This window comes from Delphinus delphis, chromosome 2 (assembly GCF_949987515.2).
Source record: "Delphinus delphis chromosome 2, mDelDel1.2, whole genome shotgun sequence".
NCBI lineage: Eukaryota > Metazoa > Chordata > Mammalia > Artiodactyla > Delphinidae > Delphinus > Delphinus delphis.
In genome coordinates, this window is record NC_082684.1 from 160,579,019 (window position 1) to 160,602,698 (window position 23,680).

General features: G+C 39.9%; 1 protein-coding gene across 19 annotated transcripts in view; it reads left to right on the plus strand.

The window, feature by feature from the left end:
- The window catches only part of PARD3 (par-3 family cell polarity regulator), a 642,797-nt gene that overhangs the window by 248,206 nt on the left and 370,911 nt on the right, over nt 1-23,680 (plus strand). For all 19 annotated transcript variants that reach the window (XM_060006131.1, XM_060006137.1, XM_060006132.1 and 16 more), the window contains one exon: nt 5,330-5,510. In XM_060006131.1, the coding sequence (XP_059862114.1) occupies nt 5,330-5,510 (181 nt within the window). The remainder of the gene's footprint in view (nt 1-5,329; nt 5,511-23,680) is intronic.

Below are 23,680 nucleotides of genomic sequence, written 5' to 3' on the forward strand. Positions count from 1 at the left end.
TTGTGTGAGGGGTTGAGGGGAGGATGGAGGGCACCTGCAGAAGAACTTCACTCTGTGCTTATTGTGATGTTGACTTTTTCTAGCAAGCCTCTTCCTTTCCTTTTCCTGTTGTTTTCCCCTCTTATTATTGGTGTATCGAAGAACTTTGCCTCAATCTGTAGTTACTCTTGAAACTGATCCTCAATTTTCTGTAAGTATATATTTATCTGCCACCACGCTATCACTTAATAATAGCTAACAGTAAGTATGCGCTTGTGTTCTGAAAGTCGACACGCCTTCTCTCTGATTTGTCACAAGTCCAGGAGGAGAGGTCCTGGCACTAGATTAGTTTCCTATTGCTGCCATAACAAATTACCACAAACTAGTGGTTTAAGACATCACACATTTATTAACTTGTAGTTCTGTAGGGTAGAAGTCTGACATGGGTAACGTCAAGGTGGAGCAGAGCTGCATTCTTTCCTGGAGGCCCTAGGGGAGAATTCATTCTCTTGCTTTCCAGAGGCCCCCGCGTTCCTTGGCTCAAGGCTCCCTGGCTTCATCCTCAAAGCCAGAAGTGTCATCTCTCTCTAACCATTGTTATATCTCCCTCTGACCACAGCTGGGAAAGGGTCTCCACTTATCCAGACTCCTGTGATTAGCTGAGGCGCACTGGATAATCCTGGACAGTCTCCCCGTTTTAAGGTCCTTGATCTGAATCGCATCTTCGGGTCCCTTTTGCCATGGAAGGGCAACGTCCACAGTTTCTGGGGATTTGGGTGTGGACAGTCATGGGCATTATTCTGCCTACCACAGTCACTATCCTGTTTCCAGATGAGGACAAGTAAGGCTTAGCGATGGCCAAGAGGCCAGTGGATTAGGCCAACATCCATCTAAGAAGTAAGGTCAGAGCTGGTTTTGAATGTAGTTCTCTTTGTGAATTCTGTGCTCTTAGCCACTTGGCTACACATAGTTCTGGGCTTTTAGCTCTGATTTTTATCCATGAAAGAGGCCACCCTCGATCCAAGTGGTTTATATATGCATTTACGTGTGATGCTTACGAAATGGGTTTTCTGTTGGAGGGTTCTGATGTCTCAGGCAGCTGAAATGACTTGTTCTGAGGGAGGTGGCAATGTGTGGCCAAGTTTGGAGTTTTATTTATAGGCGGGTCATCGTGGGTGTTATCCTAAATTCTGCCTGTCTTTTCTCGTGGAGACTGGATAGGTGAATGGATCAGAAGAGCGATGAAGTAATAACTATTGAAAGTTAAAGTGAACTTTCAAAAACAATCTACTCCATGGACAGCAGTGAAGATTCCATCTGTTAAAATATGGATTTGAGTCACGTTTCACAAATTTAAAAGCAAGACATTTCCTTTATTTTTTGAAGGAGATGATAGAGATTTTTAATATGTGATGTTTTTGTGAAGGTCTCATTTTCTTTTGCTGTGCTACTGTGTATTCTTGTAGAGTAGATTTTCTAAAATCATATATCCTTCCCAGTTTAACACAAAATTACTTTATGTCTGCACCTGGCACTTAAATCTTGGTTTAAATGAAAGCTGTAGAATTGTATGTTATTGGCATATTGCAAACCACCAACTGTGATTCTGCCACTGAAATTCAGACAGATTTGTTCGTGGCACAGTCCAGATTTCATAATTCTTGTGTTTTCTAAAAATGCTGAAGATAATTATTGAAACTAATATATGTGTATAAGTTCTTCCATCATGTGTGGCATTTAAGGCTCGTTCTTTGTAATTTTCAATCTCCATTTTCAGTTTGCAGAAAGGACTTGATTCTTGAGAGAACACATCATGGTGAAAAGTGAATAACAAAACTTGAATTTCATTTGCTTCCAATTAAGCGGCAAAATGTCAGAACTTAATATCTTCAAACTGCATATGAAGCCACGCACCTTGTGAGAAGTCTGATGACATTAAAATCAAGTATAGAAATTCAAAATCCTGATGAAGAGCTTGAAATGAATATTGTTAGCTTATCAGGGTTACCAAGGTACCCTGACTTCTAGTTTTATTTCCCAAATTGAAAAATTTAAATTGGATGTTACTAGAAGGATGAGCAAATTAGTGCAGGATCATCAAACTATGGCCCGTGGGTCAAGTTTGGTCCACCGTCTGCTTTGTAAATAAAGTTTTATTTAAACATAGTCACCCTTATTTATTCATGTATTGTGTATGGCTGTTTTCATGCTACAATGCAGAGTAGAATAGTTGTGACACAGACTGTTTGAATTGCGCAGCTCCAAAAATATTTACTATCTGGACCTTTTAAGAAAAATGCTTGCTGACCCCTGATCTGTAGAATCAGGGGTTACTGTCTGTGTTACTAATATGTGGAGATGCTTATCAGATAAACAGTCTGATTATATATATGTATATATACATACATACATATACCTACAACACACGCACATATATACTGTATATGGAAACTTTAGTGTATATATACAAACACCTTTCCATTTTTTATAACTGCTAAGGATTTCTTTTCCCACTGATGTTGCTTATTATAAGGTTGAGTGGCCCAACTATTCATCTGACTTTAATTTCTTCTTACCACTTAACCTTCCTTCAGATTGTTTAATCAGCTAATTATATAAGATGCCACAGCAGGATTCTGAGCTTCCTGTTTGTCGCATGTCTCTACGACCTTATGGTGGTTTTCTTTTTTGTCTTATGAATTGATTGATGTCAATAGCATTTGTTCAAAACGACAAACTGTAATTATAAATACTTTCCATATTCTGTGAATACACCTTTTGGTCTGTTAACTGATCGGAGTATTGGCGTTGAAAAGGCTTGGATTGGCGGCAGAAGGTGTGGTTCTTTTCGTGTGCAGTCCCGACCCTTCTTTTCTTGGAAGGCTGAGCTTACTTCGCCAGGCATGGGATTGGAGTGTGAATGACCAAGGTGTTCTGTGCCTTAGAACTTTATTACTGTTTGAGATTTTAAAGAAGTGCTGCCACTGTTTAGTTATAAGAAGAAATAGGTTGAATTTTAATTTTTATGGTACTTTGTTATGCTGTATTATGAAAATTTTCAATTTTGAAATAGTTTCATATTTCAGAAAAGTTACAAAAATAGTACAGAGTGCTTCCATATACCCTTCATCTATCCCTAATGTTCACGTCCAGCATAATCATAGTGTAGTTATCAAAGTTAGGAAACGAATAACATTGAGTCCATCCTGCTAACTAATCATCTGAATTTTGCCTCTTTCCCACTAATGAGGCCTTTTGAGGCCTTTTGCGTAGCCCAGGAGCCAGGCAAGGGGCTCACGCTGAGTGCAGTTCATACTTCTCCTCAGTCTCCTCCAAGGTACACAATTTCATCAGCCTTTTACTTTCCCGACCGTGGTATTTTTAAAGAGTAGTAGTTACAGAATGCTCCTCAATTTGGATTTGTCTGACGTTTCCTCACGATTAGACCAAAGTTATGCATCTGGGGCAAGAGTACCACGGAAGTAACGTTGTGTATTTCTCAGTGCATCTTTCAGAGGGTACGTGATGTTGATGAAGCGAAGGGACAGCACTTGGTGAAGTGCTGTCTGCCAAGTTTCTGCCCGCAGACGCTACTTTCTCTTTTTAATTGAAAAGCATCTTACGGGGAGATATTCTGAGATATGCCCATATCTCACCATACTCTCACCCATTAACGTTAGCGTCCGTTAGTAGATCTTGCCTGAGACAGTTCTCACTGTGGAGGTTGCCTAGTGATAATTTCTCTTTTAGTGATTTTTTCCATATTTATTAATTAGGATGCTCCAGGAAGGAAAAGCTGTCCATTCTCCACCATTTGTTTATTTATTTCTTCGATTATTTACTTATATCATTATGAACTCACAGATGTTTAGTTTATCTTGGGTTATAATCTAATGCTCTCATTATTTGATCGTTTACAAGTGTCCCAAATGGTTTCGGCCCTTGGGAGCTCCTTAAGGCTGGCCCTAATTCCCTTTGATGTGCTTCCTTTGATGTGTTCTTTAGTATCACAAGGTGTTCCAGGCTCATCACATATTTTCTCTGTCCCCAACCCTGGAATTAACTATTTTTCTAAGGAGTTCTAGTTCATTTATTGGAGAACAGTATTAGAAACCATGATCTGGCCACTTGTGTTCATTGGTTCTTGGACCAGCAATTTGACATTGAAGCAATGTCATTGCTTCTAGGATCTCTCACTGGACAGAGCTAGGACACATGTATTCACATCCATCCATACCCGTTGGCCTACCTACTTATAAAACCACAAGTTCATATTGATGCCTCTAATTCTAATCTAATACTACAGTATATTTCCTTGCTTGTAACTTCTGTTTCTGGCGGTGAGAACTTTGGCTCTCATTAGCCAAAATATTTTTTCTTTCTCCTTCATTCCTGCTGTGTGTGTGTGTGTGTGTGTGTGTGTGTGTGTGTGTGTGTGTGTGTGGAGTATGAATTTCTAAACCATGCGCTTGTAAGGGACAGCTTTACTAACTAGAATACAATATTTCTGTGAAGGTTCTTTTTGCCTTTAGCCTTACGTTAAACAGTGAAAAAAAAAAGTTTCGTAAAGTGACTTAGTTCTTTTCTTCCCCACCCTTTTCTTGTGGTCCTGTTTTTCATTTGTAACATAGCTGGGTTTATTTGTTTGTGCTCCATTTTAGATTCCCGACCCCCAGACCCCACCTTGCCTCCTGGTCGATTTCAATTATTTATTTCTCTTTTAGGTATTTGAATCATTATGATGGTTCTAAGAGTCAGAGTTAAGAAAAATATATTCAGAAAAGTGTTACCGCCCCATTATCTCCACTATTGTTCCCGTTCTCTCTTTCTTTCAACCCTGTTCCTACTAACTCCCTGTAGCCTACCCGTCTCATTAGTTTCTTGTATCCTTTCTGTGTTTCTTATGCACAAATGAGCATTGCACAGTTTTTAATATACCCTTCTTCCCATATGAAGGGTCCCTTATACCTTTTGCTGGATAAACTATATATCATGTATATGCATTATATATAGGTATATATGCACTTTCTTTTCCGCTTGATATATCATTTACAAAAAGATTTAAATCCACTCCATCCCCTTAAGCATTCTGTGATATAAAACCGTTTTATTTTTATTTTCACCCAGAGAATTTTGCATATGAAGTGTATGACTTAGAAATATAAAAATAAAGCATCAAAACTCAGGGCAAGACTATTTCTTTGAAGTTTCTTTTCCTAAAACATAACATTCCTGGGTGTGCACATATCCATATTTTTCCTCTGTAGATTTACATCAAAGGTGGTGTAAGTTGTTGGTTGTCATTTTAAATGCCTTTGTTTATAATTGCAAATTTACCTGTCATTTCTAGCTGGTAGCAGTGTTTGATGAGCAGGACCCGCATCACGGAGGTGACGGCACCAGTGCCAGCTCCACAGGCACCCAGAGTCCGGAGATGTTTGGCAGTGAGCTCGGCACCAACAGTGTTTCAGCCTTCCAGCCTTACCAAGCAACGAGTGAGATCGAGGTCACCCCTTCAGTCCTCCGTGCCAGTGAGTGCATATTTCGTCTTCAGTTACGGGGATGCCGACTGTGTTATCCAGCCATGCTCTTGTGAATGGAATTCATTGTCTGTTTATATCAAAAACTGATTAAGTTTAGAACCTGGGCAAGTGTCTTTTGCAAGAGAGGGGGGCAAGATTCTTTATGTTTTCATAGATTGGCCTTACTTTACTTTGGGCTGGTAGACTTTTAATTGCTCACCAAAGGTAAATAAGGATAATAGTTAAACTTATACTACCTGCATTTTTCTTTCCATGTGTTTTGTATGAACGCTAGAACAGATAGAAATAATCAACATCCTTCCACTGAAACCAAACACAGTGTGTTGGATTGACCATCAAGTTGGTTATAACAGTTACTTGAACTTTATCTGGAGAACAGGGGCTGAAGGGACCTCAAGGATTGTTATCTTCAGGGATCTGGAAGAGTTGCTATTAGGTGCCCTCTCAGGAAACGAAAAGATTGGTCTTAGTGAGTGTATAGTAGGGATCCTAGGGTCCCTAGTGCCCAAGTTCCAGGACACTAGCTGGAAGAATTCTGCAGCCATTCCTGCCAAGCTTACAGTGAAGAGCTTCTGCTAAACATTCTGTTTAGCATTTGTAATTGTATAATCTTATCATTGAACAATTGTTAAGACTAAGAAGGCCTATTTCAAGAAATTTATAACTTAAAAATCATTTATCTTTCAGGCACATCTATCTAGAAACATTTCAGTTTTTCAAGTGGAAAATTTAGTCTTGTGTGATGTGGTCTTCAGTAGATCTTCACATAGAGATAGGTAATAATATATAAAATAATATATAGAATATAGTTAGATAATTTTTAGAATATATAGTTTATTCTTATAAAATGCATCATTGTCCCCACTTTTCACATTGGTAGCAGTCTGTAGCATTTTGGTAATTTGCTTCTAGATGTTCATAAACTATTTCTGCTTCCACTGTCCCTTGAGAATCTCTCTCTCTATATATATATATGCACACAGAGAGAGAGAGAGAGAGAGAGAGTGAGTGTGTGTGTATGTATGTATATATGTATGTGTGTATATATATATATACGTCAATTTAACAGTTAACAAATCTGACGATCTATCAGAAACCACAGGGAAAGTATGCCATATAGAGATGTAGAGGATTGAAAGGCACATTGCATGATGGGATATGTATGTGATGCCCAGGGGGTCGTGTATGGTTGCAGACCAATGTTAACCACTTTCTAAAATTGCTTTCTATCACCTGGACAAGGATAATCATAGTGAGAGCTGGGCACAGTGGAAAATGTTTCCAAGGAAGTGTGGACATTAACAGCCACTGTAAGGTGTTTTAGCTGGACCTTTCCTTGTATCCAGGAGACGTAGGTTGTTTGTGCACATACATGAACAAATATATTTTAAACTGATTTTGTGGAAGTAACTTGATTACTACATGGATACACTACTTAAAAAATCTTACGTGCGATTTACTTTGGGCAGTGTTTTTCAAAAGGTGAGGTGTATACCATGTATGGTATATGAAGTAACATGTAGGGGGTGTGCAGGTCATTTTCTTTTCTTTTATTGTATACTAGCTCATTAAGTCCATGCCTTAATGATTATCTTCTTGGCACAAGCTTGTGTTTAAGAAATGGATTGCCTAGTTTTGATTTAAAGAAGATTTTAATGAAACAAGAGTACAAGGATTCATAGGTGCCTGATGTTTGGAAAACAGCGTCTTTATGTGAGTAATTACACCTTAATGTATATAATGAAATACAGAACTTTTTTCTGTGTTACTGTTGTGGTTTTTTTATTCAGGTGTTTTACAAAGCAAGGTGCACCTTTAATTTAGCTGCACCTTAAAAATGTGTTGGAGGAAAGGCCAGTCCTGTCTTTAGGTTAAGAAGAATTTCAATGGCTTGCTGCCCATCCATTTATATCTTTTTTTTTAATTTATTTTTTACTTTTTGGCCACGCTGTGTGGCACGTGGGATCCTAGTTCCCCGACCAGGGCTCGAACCCAGGCCCCCTGCATTGGAAGTGTGGAGCCCTAACCACTGGACTGCCAGGGAAGTCCCCCATTTATATCTTTTGACTTCACTGACTCAACAAGATTTTTAAACCACCACCAACCATATTTGGCTGGCTCTGTGTGTTAAAATTTAAATGCTGTTTTCAACTCCAGACATCGCTTTTACCTTGTTTTAATTGAGAAAAGGAAGTTACACTTGAAGCATATGTGTTGTCTTGCAGTCATCAGTGGGAAGATATGCAAATATTCAGAGCAAGAAGCTCTGACTTTTATTTGCTAACGTTATTTAGATTTTATGGCCTTGGCAGGCACTGGGTAAATGCGTGTTAAACATTTACTAAATACAAAGTTTCGTGACTATGTGAAAGTTACCCAATACCTATGAGTCATTTTCTACAGTATTAATACCATTCATTCGGAAATAAAACAACAGTAGGTCTGTGCTGGCCAGGCCTCGTGCGAGGTGATCCGAGTTCAGAGTTGAGTTAATATGGCCTAGTCCTTGCCATCAAGGAGTTTATGTTCTTCCTCTTTTCTTTTTTTTTTTTGTGGTACGTGGCCCTCTCACTGCTGTGGCCTCTCCCGTTGCGGAGCACAGGCTCCAGACGTGCAGGCTCAGCGGCCATGGCTCACAGGCCCAGCCGCTCCGCGGCATGTGGGATCTTCCCAGACCGGGGCACGAACCCGTGTCCCCTACATCGGCAGGCGGACTTCCAACCATTGTGCCACCAGGGAGGCCCGAACCATGCTCTCTAAACCTCACGGTTCTGTGATAGATGTTTAACTGTATTTTTATTGTTCACAAATCCAGTTTTAGAGAGACCTACTGTGCCCAGGAGCACAATTTCTGGAGCAGATCATTGAGACCAAGTCTAGCATTTTTTTTCCCCCACTTGTGATCTTTTTATTTTTTAATTCTCAAAGGCTTTTTATAGAGATCAAACATTCTGGGGATAGCCTGGCTTTAGAATGATGGCAGGATTTCTTTTCATCCCAGAATACTGATTTAATATTTCCTTTGGAAGAGCCAGACTGAAGATTCGAGATTCCTTGGCAGGAAGAAGTCCTAGAAATAGAATTGCTGTAGAAATTTTGAGAAACAAAGTATCCGATTAGATTGTCTTTTAACCTTTCTGAGCTGTGTTAATTTTATAGTTAATTTTTATCCACATCTGGCAAAATGTTGCTGAAAATGGTGCTCTTTAACTAATTGGTAAGATTTTACTAGCTCCCTAACTTTGAAAACTTAGAGACATCAAGAACTGCTGTACAGGGCTTCCCTGGTGGCGCAGTGGTTGAGAGTCCGCCTGCCGATGCAGGGGACATGGGTTCGTGCCCCGGTCCGGGAGGATCCCGCATGCCGCGGAGCAGCTGGGCCCGTGAGCCATGGCCGCTGAGCCTGCGCGTCCGGAGCCTGTGCTCCGCAACGGGAGAGGCCACAACAGTGAGAGACCCGCGTACCACAAAAAAAAAAAGAAAGAAAGAAAAAAAAGAACTGCTGTACAAGGCTTGTGTCAAAGTTAGGTGCCCCCGACCCTGCCGCCTCTTTCTCGAGCTCTAAATTTTTTTTCTTACTCAAGAATATACGGATTGGTTTTTTCTTGCTACGAGATCCAAGATCTTTGGTTTAGAGACCTATTCTCTTAACATTGCCTGGTATTAGAATACTATTTTCCAGATTTTATTTAAACATATACTGAAAATAGAAATAATATTCCTATTGTATTTCCTTTTAACTTGTGAAGTGGAGCATGGCATACAAATGGCATTCTCAGTATTTCAAATAATTACCTTCTTACTGTGCAAGTTCTATTCAGCATATAAAACCCATCCAGTTTTGTTGTAGATGCAATCTGATTATTACATGTTGACAAGGTCATATATCTATTAATTGGATTGGAGATGGGATACAAAATTGCTGTAATTATTGTAATTTTCTAGCTAATTGCAGGGTTGGTGGTGAATATTTTACTTCTGCAAAATGAAAAACAGTATTCCATCAGAAGTTGTTTTACGGGGTTTCAGACATTCTGTTTCATATCTTTGGTGCTTTTTGCCCACAAAGTACCTCTTTTGTATCTTTTTTGTGTATCGATCCGCCTCTGAATGTCAGAGCGCTCATTGGCAGCGATCAGTGGAAGCAGCAAAGACAGAGAGCCTGGAGTACTCTCAGCTACCTCTTTGTTCTGGTTGCCACAGTACCTCTATTGTTTATTTATAAATTGGAGTACTCTCCTTTCAGACTTACAGTCAAGGTTGGATGGGTCAGATCCCATTGGAAGAGGACTCCTCTGATCTGCTCTGCTCTCTTGTCACCTGTGCACTCAGAAATACTCCATGAAATGAGCGTTCTTCACTACATTCAAACTGTTTATGTGTTCTTTTTTGGCATGAATAATTAAGTGAATTATTGGTCAGCCCACTTCACATTGTAATACGGGGCTTATGTTGCATGTTCTCTGTCTTTTGTATTTTTTGCTTTATTTAAGCTAAGCTAGCTTCTAAGAGCTGGAAGCCGAATTGACATTTTAAAAATAATGGTGTGTATACAAGGTGAGTGTGTTTGGAGGGTTGCAGGTGGGGGGGCCGGGCTACTGAGGGGGGTGTTGGAAGCTTGCTGCCGAGGATGGTGCGAGCAGACTGATGTTTATTCCCTGCTGGAGTATGAACTGGAGGCGCAGGTGACAATTGCCAGACCTAATGAGCAATTTGGCAGATAAGACGGGCTGTCAGGCGACAGCAGTTCGGCAGCAGGCACGCTGTCTGCGGACCAAGATGCTTGTTCCAGAGATGGCATTTCAGTACCATAAAGAAAGCCTTCTTTTTTGTTGATGGCTGCTATCGCAAAGATGTGTGTTTCATCCTTCAATTTTCCAGTGAAGTAACCAGCAATCAACATATGGTGATTTTGGTTGCAAAATTTTTTTTAATATTTTTTTTTTTGCGGTACGCGGGCCTCTCACTGTTGCGGCCTCTCCCGTTGCGGAGCACAGGCTCCGGACGCGCAGGCTCAGCGGCCATGGCTCACGGGCCCAGCCGCTCCACGGCATGTGGGATCTTCCCGGACCGGGGCATGAACCTGTGTGCCCTGCATCGGCAGGTGGACTCTCAACCACTGTGCCACCAGGGAAGCCCGCAAAATTATTTTTAAACTTGGCCTTTTCATGTGGTCATCCATTAAGAAAAATGGGGGGGGGGAACACAACAAGATATATTTTCCCCACACCAGAACACAAGAAATGTTAGGTTTTAAAATGCTAATAAAATGTAAGCAATCAGTTGCTTCGTTGGGCTGAAAAATTTCGTATGTGGTCTTTACATTGGAACTTAACACTCCACAAGGTAACAGTGTAGTCTTTTCATCATACTGTGTCATTTATATCTGCTTCCTTTACCCAGGAATCCTTTCCTTCCACAGAGCACACGAAAATCTAGACATGTGCATGGATTCTCCCCACAGAGGCTATAAGTATACTGTATTGCATAAGGGACGCTGGGGACAGGTTTCCACATCTTTGTAGGATGGAGCAGTCCCTTAGGAAACCTCCAGGTCCATCTCCCCTACTTACCATCAGGAAACTGAGGCTCAGTGGAGTGAACTAACACAGTCTGTGCTTATGGCATAACCATCAAGAGGAGTTATTGCCGAAAACGTATGGACACTTACTGTATGTCAGGGTACCACTGTGGCATTTCCAGACACCAGACTTGAAGTCAGAACATCTTTGCACTTCCCGTCTGACACCAGTATTTCCGAGTTATCTTTCTGCAGAATAATCATTTGCTTCCTGCATTGTTCAATTACATCTTTGTGAAGTACTTAATTTAAAAAAACCTCCACACAGATGTATACAGTATTTTACACTTAATAGTGGTGACTGTTGGGCCACTGGGAGGAGGAATATATTTTAGAAACTCTCTGTCCCATGTAATCAGATGGACTTTGGCCTGTAGTTAGCAGGCGGTCCTTGGTCATTGAAAAGGCTTCCTGTAGTGTTCACGGCACCACCTGTGTGAGATCTCCACACCCCAAACCTTATGGAACTGGACTCCTTGTGCACAAAGTCTCTGTGTCTGTCACATCTGCTGAAATCTAGGGAAGAGTAGTTTTACAGGTTCCTTCCCCACCCCACTAAGATGTCTCCACTGTCCAGTCACTTCTGTATTTCTCACTTCTTTTTGTCCTTGGCTAGCATATTTTACTTGACCCTGGGGCCTTGCCTTGCAGTCTTGCCTTTGTATGGGGATATATCTTATGCGTCCGATTTTTTTTTCTGTTTATCAGGTGCAGAAACGGTTAGTGACACTTGAAAATTTGTAAAAGTGACATAGCTATGAATATATTAAGAAAGTACAATTTAAATTGAAGCAAGAAAGCCCATTTTCAAATAGCAATAAGAAGTGCATTACGTAGAGAAAATAATTGTATGAAAATGTTTGAGCAGACACGATTAGATTGTAAACAAGCTTTCTTTTTCATTTTCATTCTACATTCTAACCAGGTATCTAGGTTATTTTTTCTATTAGCACATGTCACAGAGAGACCCATATGTGGATTATTTTGTCATCATGAAATCCTGGCAGATAACATCTTCTTTTTTCTTCTTGCTGCTCTTGATACAGATCTCTTGTATAGATCTTCTTGAAACTGTGTTTGCTTATTTATTCTTTCATCGCTTTTAATGTCAGAAGTGGCTTTGCGTTCCTCGTTCTGTTTGCTCCTGTCTCCAGCTAGAGACTGGCTTCATCTCTCAGATTCATTGTGTGAATCTCAAATGGGAAGGGACCGAGAGGCAGCCCTGCAGGGACACAGAGTGCTTGGTAAATGTGCCCCTGAGGTTTTCACCCCTTCTGCCTTTTCCCTGAAATGGACAGCTAGTGGTCCCTGTGATAGCCATGTTTTGAAGAAAAACCACCTTACATCTAAATCAGTGTATTGATTCATTATACTATTTTGTATTTACAAATTTCATTTATATTGATTTATAAATTAACAATTTATTAATTATTATTTATCAATTCATTGCCTACATTTCAGCAAATTGTTTTTCTGCTTAGTAAAGAGCCTGGGCACTGCAGCATGTGCGCATAGCGGCATGAAATCGTGTGCTCCAGGACACACGTGAGAGAGGACAGCGCCTTCTCACAAAGAGATCTCTATCCAGCACTTTCTGTGGCTTAGATTTGATGCTTCCTTTACATATTTCCCTCCAGTTGGCATTTGACAGAACTTAAATAAATCTAGAATTTTTATAACTGCAAAAAAGGGGACTGTGCTTCCGTTACCTCACCTCCTGTTTCTCTCTTTTGGTCTGAAACATGGTCCAGACCATGGACCTGGCTTATTCTCAGGTACTGTCACACTGCCTGTTCCTTGGTGGAATGCCTTTCCATTTGTATTCTCTCTGAAAGTTGTAGAAAGTTTTCTATCCCTACAGTTTTCTACATTACCCTCCCTTTTCTATCTGTTCTGGGGATTAAGCAACCACTCTGTGTTATTTTTTTCAACTCTTTCTTACAGAGTTGAGAGTAAATACAGCAATTACAGCAGCTCGTTGCCTGGGCTGCAGTTGCGTTTTGACCGTATTATACGAGCATCGTTTTCTTGTCTTTATAGTGGTACCCTAGTAATAAGTCTTTGTATGTACAGATACACATATCTATGGCTGATATTTAGTAAGGTTATATATGGAAGGGGTATAGGAGCAGCATGTACCTTCAGGAAAATAAATCATTTTGTAGAGATAATTCCCATGTTTAAAGATAGAAAATTACAACCGGAACCGTCTAGGACCAATCATAATATGGAAAGAACAGGAGCCAAAGGGCATTTCAGATTACTACTTCACTCAGCCCATCATCACATTTAATTAAAATGTCAGTTTGTGCCATGGCTGATCCACTGGTTAATTTGTTATTTAGATCAGCTTGAGAAGTGTTTATTTTAAATATAGAATTTGTGTTAATGCATTGGAAAAGAATATTCTCTTGCTTGGCAGAGATGTTGCAGCCTAAAGATTTATGACTTAGAACAACAAAAACCAGCTGGTGATCAGTTTGCATAAGTAGGATGGGGGTATCTACTGATGCTGGATAATAACCGTTCTTATGTAATCAGAGTAAGGGGATTTGGGAATGGGAGGCAGAAGCAAGGTGGATGATGAGTCACAGGGGCTTCCCTGGGGGTCCAGTGGTTAACACTCTGCTCCTCCACTGCAGGGGGCACAGGTTCGATCCCTGGTCTGGGAACTAAGATCCCGCATGCCACGCGGGGCAGCCAAATAAAGAAAAAAAAGAAAGAAGAAAAGATGAGTCACAAATCATAGAGCAGAACTGCATTGAATCCTGAGAATGGGCCTGTGATGCATGGGCGGGGCTTGGGGATCATGTGTCCACTCTGAGGGGGGTGAGAGCCAGGTGGGCAGCGGTCTGTCTGGGCTTTGCCCTTGGTGCTTCATCCAGAAAGCTTCCCAGTCTGCCTTCCTCATTTCTCTCCCTCATCGAAGACATGGCGCCTCTTTTCTTCAAAATTGGGAAATTAGTTTGATCAGAGCTAATACATAAATTTTGAAGAGCAGGGTGTTCATAATTTCCTGTGTGTGTATATGTTACCAGTTTTCCATTCCCGCTATAGCAAGTTACCACAGACTTAGTACCTTAAAACAATACAATAAGTCAGAGTCTCATGTGGATCTCAATGAGCTAAAGTTCAAGGGTTGGCAGGGCTATGTTCCTTTTGGAGGCTCCAAGGGAGAATCCCAAAGAAGGGAGAATCCATTTCTTTGCCGTTTCCAGCTGCTGGAGGCCACCTGTGTTCCTTGCTTGTGGCCCTTTCTCCATCTTCACCATCGGCAACCTTGCATCCCTTTGACCATTCTTCTGCAGTCACGCCTCCCTCCCTTTCCTTCTGCCCTTCTCTCCCATTTTTAAGAACTCATGTGGTTACGTTGAGCCCCCTGGAAAATCGAGGATAATCTCCTCACCTCAGTCTTTGCCTTCACTCCACATGTGCAGGCCCTTTTGCATGTCAGGTAACATGGCAGGTTCTTGGGATTAGGATGTGAACGAATCTTTGGGGGCCATTATTCTGCCTACACAATATACAGTTAATATATAATATTAATAATGTGAGGTAGTGTGAAAAAAATACCACTTCCATTGCTCTATGTTTGGGGCATTATCTTTCCTCATCAGGTGACTCTGGATACGACAATCAGTGTCTGACCCAACAACATTTATGTGATGATCATTTTGATGTAAGTACATCGGAAAGGAAAGTAATGAACACTGGGACAAACCATCTCATTAGAAGTATTTCTCTGAGACCATTTCTAATTTAGATGAGCCAGATAGAGCAATATTTATAAAAACATCACTCTAGCCATTATTATATAATTCTGTTTGCTTGACTTTCATGTAACAATTTGTTTGATATTTATCTCTCTTGCATAATTAAAAAGAATTTTCAGAGTATTGACTTTTATACTCTAAGGGAGAAATTTTGATTAGAAAAATTATGTGCAATTTGTGAATACTGAAAACATCGGGCAGTTTCCTTATCTCCTATGTACTCTCTCTTCTTGCTCAAGCTCTCCTTCTTACCTTCCTCATGACTTATTGTATTTTTAAGCTTTAGTTTAGTTTAGTTATGTTCTAGGCCTTCCCATAAAGTATCTGAACAATGACTTTTAGGTGATTACATAAATTGATGGAGCCTTGTATTAGATGTACTTTTCATTCTTGAACCTCCATCAGTTCGCATTCTTGAGCTCTTTTAGAAGTTTCTAATAATTCTGTTCTGAATGGCGTTAAAGTGAAGACTAGTTCTAATGAGCCTTCATGAACACATTCATCTGAAGACCTTTTTTTTGGTATTCACCTTGTTTCCTTCTTTTGCCTGTAAAGAAGTGCATTGTTGGGCGTTTACCAATCTTTTAAAGAATTAAGTTTTCTAAGGCAGCACTCTTTCCTCTTTCTGGGTTTCCTTATATGCTGCTTTATTTTGTAGCTGCTTTATGTACCTCTCTGGCAGTTCAGTTTCTGAATAATGGAATGTGATAAAAGACTTCATATCTGTGAACATAAAATTGCAACAGATCCAAGTTCAAATGTGTACTTGATCTTTAAATTTTATATACCAGGGTGCTAACATTCCTTTAATAGGAATTTTCTTTTGCACTGAAGAAATGTTTTATAATATTTTCCACTGAACACAATTTTATATATATTTCGATTTTCGTACATTCTGCAAGATTGTAAATTTAAAAGGCAACCTCGCAAACAACCTTCTACATCTATATCCTCAATTGGGTATGCTTGATTCGGGGCCAATGCAATACTCTTATTAGTGAAGAAAATTGAGACCCTTAATTAGAAAAAATGTCTCCTGAAACCACATCTAAAATGACTGCTCTCTGCTCGATGATTACGTCATCCATCTTCATTCACTTCCTTTATTATCAAGACATACTGAATCGCTGCATTTTTGTTAAGGTCCTAATATAAGACTTAATTGTGTCAGAGGAGAAGTTTGGTTTAGCTATCAATGGTTTCGTAGTTGTGGTTGTTATCCCTTACCAACTTTAAAGACAGAGTATATACTTAGAGGGAAAAAAAAAAACAGTTTTGAACTGTAAATAAATTGAGTAACTACTGCTGACACAGTTTTATTCTCTGGAACTTGGCTGTTGTAGACCTTGATTCTTGTTTACTTATTTGCAATGAATGATGCTTCACCATCATGGGTAACACAAATGCTGATGCATGCAATCTACTTTCTTATGCAAGAGTCAGGACTGTCATGATAGTGGTGTACTAAACATGTCTGGAAAAGGTGTGCGTGCGTGTGTGATTTGCAGTGATTCCTTGCCTTTATTTTTGTATATTTCCTAAGTATTGTCTTTTTTTACTGACTGAAAACTGAGTTTTTTGATATGAGCTTTTTAACTTAAAATTTCCATAGCAATACTAAAGATTATTACATGACGTGAAGGTATTGCTCATAAAACTAATGGGGCAGTTTTTTTCTGTATGATGAATATATTACGTTTCTAAATAAACGAAATGTTACGTTTTCTAGATTTTTTTCTTCATTTACTTTCATAAACTCTGTCCTTGAAATAAGTACACATCACACACATGCCACACACCCAGATGGATTTTTAAGGAAGTTATTAATCAGATGAAGCTAATGAATAGTGAAGACTCTCTACCTGCATCTGATTGCTTTTTATAATTTGCTTTCAGTTCCTCTGGGTTCTAAGCTTCAAGTTTTTATGCTACTCATATTTGAAAATTTTGTGTTTTTTCTGTCAGCTCATCTGCTAATCTTATTGGTAACTATTATATTTTTGAGCGTTTTCTCACAATAAATGTTAAGACATCAAAATAATATAAGAATATTTTTCACATTTCTCTACCATTACTTATTGTCTATCACTCCGTTGCTCCTTGAAAAGATTTACTAGGTGTTTGGTGCGAAAATGCAGCTGCTTTATATCTGTACCTTGATTATCATCAAATATGCTTCATCCTTCTGAAAAATGGAAGAAATCAAACTACAGTAGTACTTGTCACTTAACCTTTTAAAAGTCAAGGCACATCTGAGTAAATGGGTTCAGGGTCACATCTAGACCCACTAATCATGTTGTTAAATTTCATGTTGCATCTTAGACCTTTAATTTGTGAGAAACAGCACTTTGGGAGGCTTGACTTAGCAAATCTTTTTGGTGAAACTGAGCCTCTTCTGAATAAATGTTGTATTGATATAAAGTCAGCACAGCCTGTTCAGAGGAGATGCATTCATTCAGATGAATCTCCTCATCTGTTGCACAGAAAATATTAAAGAAACCATCGTGATGAATGTGCAGCTTTACACAGCTTTCCTTTTTAAAAATTTTAACCCTGATTTGGGAAAAAGAGTATTATTCAGTATCATTACATTGCATATTTTCACTTGTCTTTATAATTTTTTCCTTTGCAAGGTCACTTGTCTTCTGTTCAGTTTTTTTTTTTTTTTTTTTTTTTTTGAGGTACGCGGGCCTCTCACTGTTGTGGCCTCTCCCGTCGCGGAGCACAGGCTCCGGATGTGCAGGCTCAGCGGCCATGGCTCACGGGCCCAGCCGCTCCGCGGCATGTGGGATCTTCCTGCACTGGGGCACGAACCCGTGTCCCCTGCATCGGCAGGCGGACTCTCAACCACTGCGCCACCAGGGAAGCCCTGTTCAATTTTTTAATTGTAGAAAATTTCAAGCATATACAAGATTAAAGAGAATAGTGTAAAGAAATGCCATGCCCAACTATCAGTTCTAACAATTATCAATTTATGGCCAATCTTGTTTCATCTATACTTCCCCAAATGGGATTATTTCAAAGTAAATTCCAGATCTTATATCATTTCTTCTGAAAACATTTCAGTACTGTATATATTTCTACAAAGTAAAACTTTAAATATATAACCCCATACAATACTTTCTTAATGCTATGTGATGTAATATTATTATTAAAATTACTCCATTTTGTAAATGTGGTTTCATATTTGGTTTCTTTAAATCAGCATCCAAAGAAAATCTACACACTGCATTTGATTGATATGTTTCTTTTAGTCTATAAGTTCCTCTTTCTCTGTGTGTGTCTGCATGTGTCTATATATGGGTATGAGTATATGTATGTATACACACACACACATATACACATTGCAATTTACTCATTGAAATTGGACTGATTTTCTGGTAGTTTTCCTCTGTCTGGAGCTGAATCCATCCCTGTGGCATCTACTATGTTCTTACATACCCTGTGTTTCTTATAAACTGGTAGTTATTAGATACAGAGTCTTGATTTGATTCTGGTCTGAGTCTTTGACAACAGTATCTCTAGGTGGTATTGTACAGTTCACTGAAGAGACAAATGAAGTCTGGTTGTTTCTCATTGTGCGATATTTAGCAGCATTGGTGATTATTGCCTAGATCCATTATTTTTTTTTTTTAATGCTTGCAGCATGTTGATATTCCAGTTCTTTCGTTTATTGGCCACATAATTTCTCTAAAGATAATTTATTTTTTTTTTGTCAACTAGTTTGTTACCCTGAGATATCCTTTGTATAGGAAGAACAGACCACATGCCCAATTCTGTTTTTTTATCAGTTTTCATAATAATGAGTTTGTTTTCTTGGCTAGCATCTCCTGGTTTCACTTTTCCTTTTTCCCTCTTTAAAAAAGTTAGTAAGAACTCATAAGCGTTAGTATAGTTGTTATTTCAGTCTGTTGCATTATTGTTCTTATTGCTGCTCAGATCATCCATGTTCGTGGCAGTGGGACCTCTCTAAACTGGCTCCTGAGTGTTCTTGATAACAGCATCCTTGCTTTCTGCCATGAACTGTGTTCCATGCTCATCTTATATATTTTCTGCCCCACATCTGGAATCAGTCGCTTCCCAAAGCAGTCTTGTCCTGTTAATGGGAAGAGGTATTCAGAAACTGCTATTTGGGTACATTGATTTTATTTTGCTAAGCCTAAAAGTAAGTTAAAATTAAGAGCACCCTGGTCAGGCTTCCCTGGTGGTGTAGTTGTTAAGAATCCACCTGCCAATGCCAGGGACACGGGTTCGAGACCTGGTCTGGGAGGATCCCACATGCCACGGAATAACTAAGCCCGTGCACCACAACTACTGAACCCACGTGCCACAACTACTGAAGCCCGCGCACCTAGAGCCCGTGCTCCACAGCAAGAGAAGCCACCACAATGAGAAACCCACGCACCACAACGAAGAGTAGCCCCCGGTCGCCACAACTAGAGAAAGCCCGCGCGCGGCAACAAAGACCCAACACAGCCAAAAATAAATCAATAAAATAAATAAATTAAAATAAAAAAAGAGCATCCTGATGTATTTTCAAAGTGATGCCTGAAAGTGTAGTGAATCTACTCTTGATTATTTGAGAGATGAATCTTTCTAGGGGCACTAATCTGCATGGGTTCTTCCTGTCAATTCCAAGTTTCCTTAATTTGAATTCTGATGAAGTTTTTAGGCAACTATAAGACTAGTGTTGGGAGTTCCCTGGCGGTCCAGTGGTTAGGACTCGGCACCGTCACTGCTGGGGCTCGGGTTCAATCCCTGGTCAGGGAACTGAGATCCTGTAAGCCACGTGGTGCAGCGACACACACACACACACACACACACACACACACACACACACACACACACACACACACACACACACACACACACACACACACACACACACACACACACACACAGACTAGTGTTTCCGTGGGCACTGTGACTGTGAGTGTGATGAGATCGTCCTGGGCAGATGTCAGAAGCACTGATGGACATTCTGCTTGGCTGATAGTAGATGCCGGAATACAGAGCTGCCAGCATGCGGGTATTGGTAGGAATCCCTCAAAGGAATCCCGGGTGTTTTTATAACGGCTTGCAGCCAGTGGTTTAGGGCTTTGTGGTTATTCTATTAGTGAAGAAGAACTGGCATCTCAGTTAGTGAGCTTAGCATTTATATGTGCCCCTGGTGAAACTGAGTGGCCAGGGCACTGTCTCTAGTGGACACCGTGGGGGCATTTGGACACGGCCGGAGCTGCCGGCGTCTTTAAGGGTCTGTGTGAACTGGCTGTCCCTAGTGGCGTTGGCCCCAGCTCCTGAAGCCTCACCAAGCCTTGCGACTTGATGAGCCGCATTTCACCTTCCAAGGCTGGTGTCGGTGGCGGTCTGTGCAGCTGGGTCATGATCAGGGATGTGGGGACACAGAATACTGAAGCTTTGCATACATCTGTATTGTCTCGTAGTTTAGAATTTACCATTTATTGTATATATATATTTTTTAATCTGATGGAGGCATTTTTATCTTTATTTTTTTAACATCTTTATTGGAGGCTTGTATGTGTTTAATAATGCTTCTGTTAGTTGAGCATGCGTTTAAATGACAAATAAATAACAAACGATACTGCAGCATGCTGAAGAAGGTTTTTGCTATTGGTGCTCTGTTATCAGGAAAGTAAAGCTCCCGGGCCTGTCTCTGGCCTGTCTCTCTGTGTCCTCTCTTGGGCAGCCCTGGAGTCCGTTCTGCTCATAGCAGGAGTGACTGTTGAGAAACCCACATCTCTTCCTTCTGCCCCAATGCTTCAAAACTTTCCTTAGCTTCCCAATATTCTTTTAATACAGTTAATATTGGTAAGTTTTGGTAAGGTTTGCAAGAACTCTTTTGCTTCTGTCTTTTCTACCCTGTACTCAGCTCCCTTGCTTGAGTTTCTTGGGCGGGTCTCAGGCTCCGAGCACCCCGTTTCCCTCTGAGTGTGGTAAAGCTGCTTCTCTGTCCTCACTGCCCACCTGCCTCACCTCAACTTATCCCTCAGGGCACTGCTCAAGTGACAGTCTCTCTGGTGGGTCTTTCCTGACTGCACGCACTTGCTGTGCGGTCCTGAAGTGCCTTGTGCTTTTGGTGACTCCAGGGGAATAGGGGATTTGTCTCCACATCCACTGGTGTGCTGGTAACTGTTTAACAGCTGAATCTCTGAAACCAAAAAAGACCTGGCTTGTAGCATTTGCCCATTTCCATGGTTTCTCACTGTGGCCAATTTCAAGTTCCCAATATCATGTCACTGAACACAGAATTGGAGAGAAATGCGCCATTATAGTGTTTCTACCACATGGGTGCAATTGATGCATCACGAGTATATGTAACCACACGTCGTAAAGGAGCTGGAAGTGCTGTGTTTTGAGTATTATCTTTGTTTTTAATATAATCTATTTAATTATACGTTTATATAATTTAAATTTTAATAATGGTTCTGTTTAACGACCAACTCTCAAAAATTTCTGAAAACTTCAGCTTTTCTCCTAAGATGTTTGAGCCAGCTCTGGAGCTCACCTGTGTGAAGCACAAACAAGTCACATGTTTTGAATTGATTAAAAACAGTGGAATAAGGCAAGTTTGGTAGGTATTTACTGCAGGCAATTCCGATTGTGAGGGGCCTGGAGCAATTTTGGGACGAGTCAGTGGAGGAGGAAGAGAGAATGTTACAGGTAAATCAATCTATAGATTAGCAACATTTAGACACTGGCTGAATTGGGGAAAGGAGGGAAAGAGAATGTTCATATTTGACCATGTTTGTACTAAAAAATGTGTATAGCCTCCCTCCCCCATAGCGGGAGGATATGATCTTTCATATCATACCTATGCCTGTAGTTGTGTGAAATGGTAAAGATGAACCTGAGCTATGACTGTCTTATCTTCGCAAACCCTTTGTGATGATTACCCTTTCCGGGATGTGCAGTAGCATAGCTGGCAATGCACACCCAGTGGTACACAGCAGCCCACTCAAGTTTTAGCCTGATGAGAAGTAAAGGTAGGGTTCTTTTCCTGCTTGCTCTTTTCTAGTGACTTAGCTGTCATAGAAACATAGTTGATTTTTTTTTTCTTTTCTTTTCTTTTTTTTTTTGCGGTACGCGGGCCTCTCACTGTTGTGGCCTCTCCCGTTGCGGAGCACAGGCTCTGGACGTGCAGGCTCAGCGGCCATGGCTCACGGGCCGAGCCGCTCCACGGCATGTGGGATCTTCCCGGACCGGGGCACGAACCCGCGTCCCCTGCATCGGCAGACGGACTCTCAACCACTGGGCCACCAGGGAAGCCCCAACATATTTGATTTTTATTTTAGATATTTTAATTCAGTTAATGTGTTTTGACATGGAGCCAGCTCTCTGATAGCCAGTTTATTCTTAATGAATCTTATGATTAATTTGTAAAGATACTGCATACTATTTCTTTTCAATAGGAGTTTCCCTTTTCTCTTTTTAGAAATGCAAGCACAAAAAGATTGTGGTTTGTCAAATCATTGTTTAATCTCTTGTAAAGATCCTACACTTAGGTCATTATCATCTTTACCCATAATTTGCTTTAGAGCATATGAGATTTTTTGAAATTTGAGGTTTCAAAGGTTTGATGTTACTTTTTTTTTCTTCATAAAGGAAGACCAGTGTTCAGTCCCAGGCCTCTTGTGAAATGTGTGATGTATAATCTGAATACTGTTGCTTGGAATAAATAAATGCCAATTAACTAATTTCTTCAACATATACTTTTGAGCATATTAAGTTCTAGACGTGTTAGAATGAATCGGTTGTATATATCCTGTTAATTTTGATACTTTAAAGCTTACCATCCTTTATATAAATATATTGTTGATACTATATAGACCCAATAATGTTAGATATGTGCTCTGATTATCTAGTAGACATGGATTTATGTTGGTCTCTAAAATAACAATAAAAACAATAATTAGAAAATAAAAATAGAGAATTGTGAAAAAGGAAAAGGAAAATGTAAGTTGAAAACTAAGACAGAGGAAAAGAAAATTTATCTCTATGTAATGTATGTCTGTACCATCTATCACATAGTATACATTTAGGTCCACAAAACTTTGGGCTTGCTCCCTGGCAGCTCTTGTGAAAAGGGAAGCAAGATCAATCTTTTAACATTTCCTTCCTTTTCAAACTTCCTGACCAAATACAGGGTTTGTCAGCCTCCTCGCAGACGTGCACATAATTTCAGTCCGTCTACCTATGGGGTTCTTTTAGCACTTACTCTTTTCATTTTTCTTTTAATGGCCATATTGTTTAAATTTTCTTTCAGTTGATCTTACACATATCACGTATGAAGGAGCTTATTTCTATGGAGGTACTTTGATACTCAGTGTTCTGAAGAGTGAACAGGAAAAGAATCTAGAGAGTAAGATGAAAAGCCAAAAGAAAAGCCAATGTAAGTGAATGGAGGCAATTCCAGAGGAGCATGATGGCATTAAACGGGATCTAATGAAGTTCAAGGGCTCTGGGGAATGGATTATAAGGTATTAATCTGGCTTTGTTGGATAGACAAGATAGAAAAAGAAAAAACAGTGAACATATTCTTGTTTGGAAGCCCCATTTTGCTATTCATTCCCTTAATTTACCAATCACTGAAAGGTGAATTATCAGAAAAACACTTCTGGGACATTTGCCTGCAACTACTAAATTGGTAGTTTTGCCTGAATTACTTGATCAATTCAACCTAAGTTCCAATTGACTAAACGATTGGCCGGAAAGACTCTTCTGGTGAAAATACAGACTATTTCACAAGCTTGTAGTGGCACATTGTGTGAAAATATAAATTATGA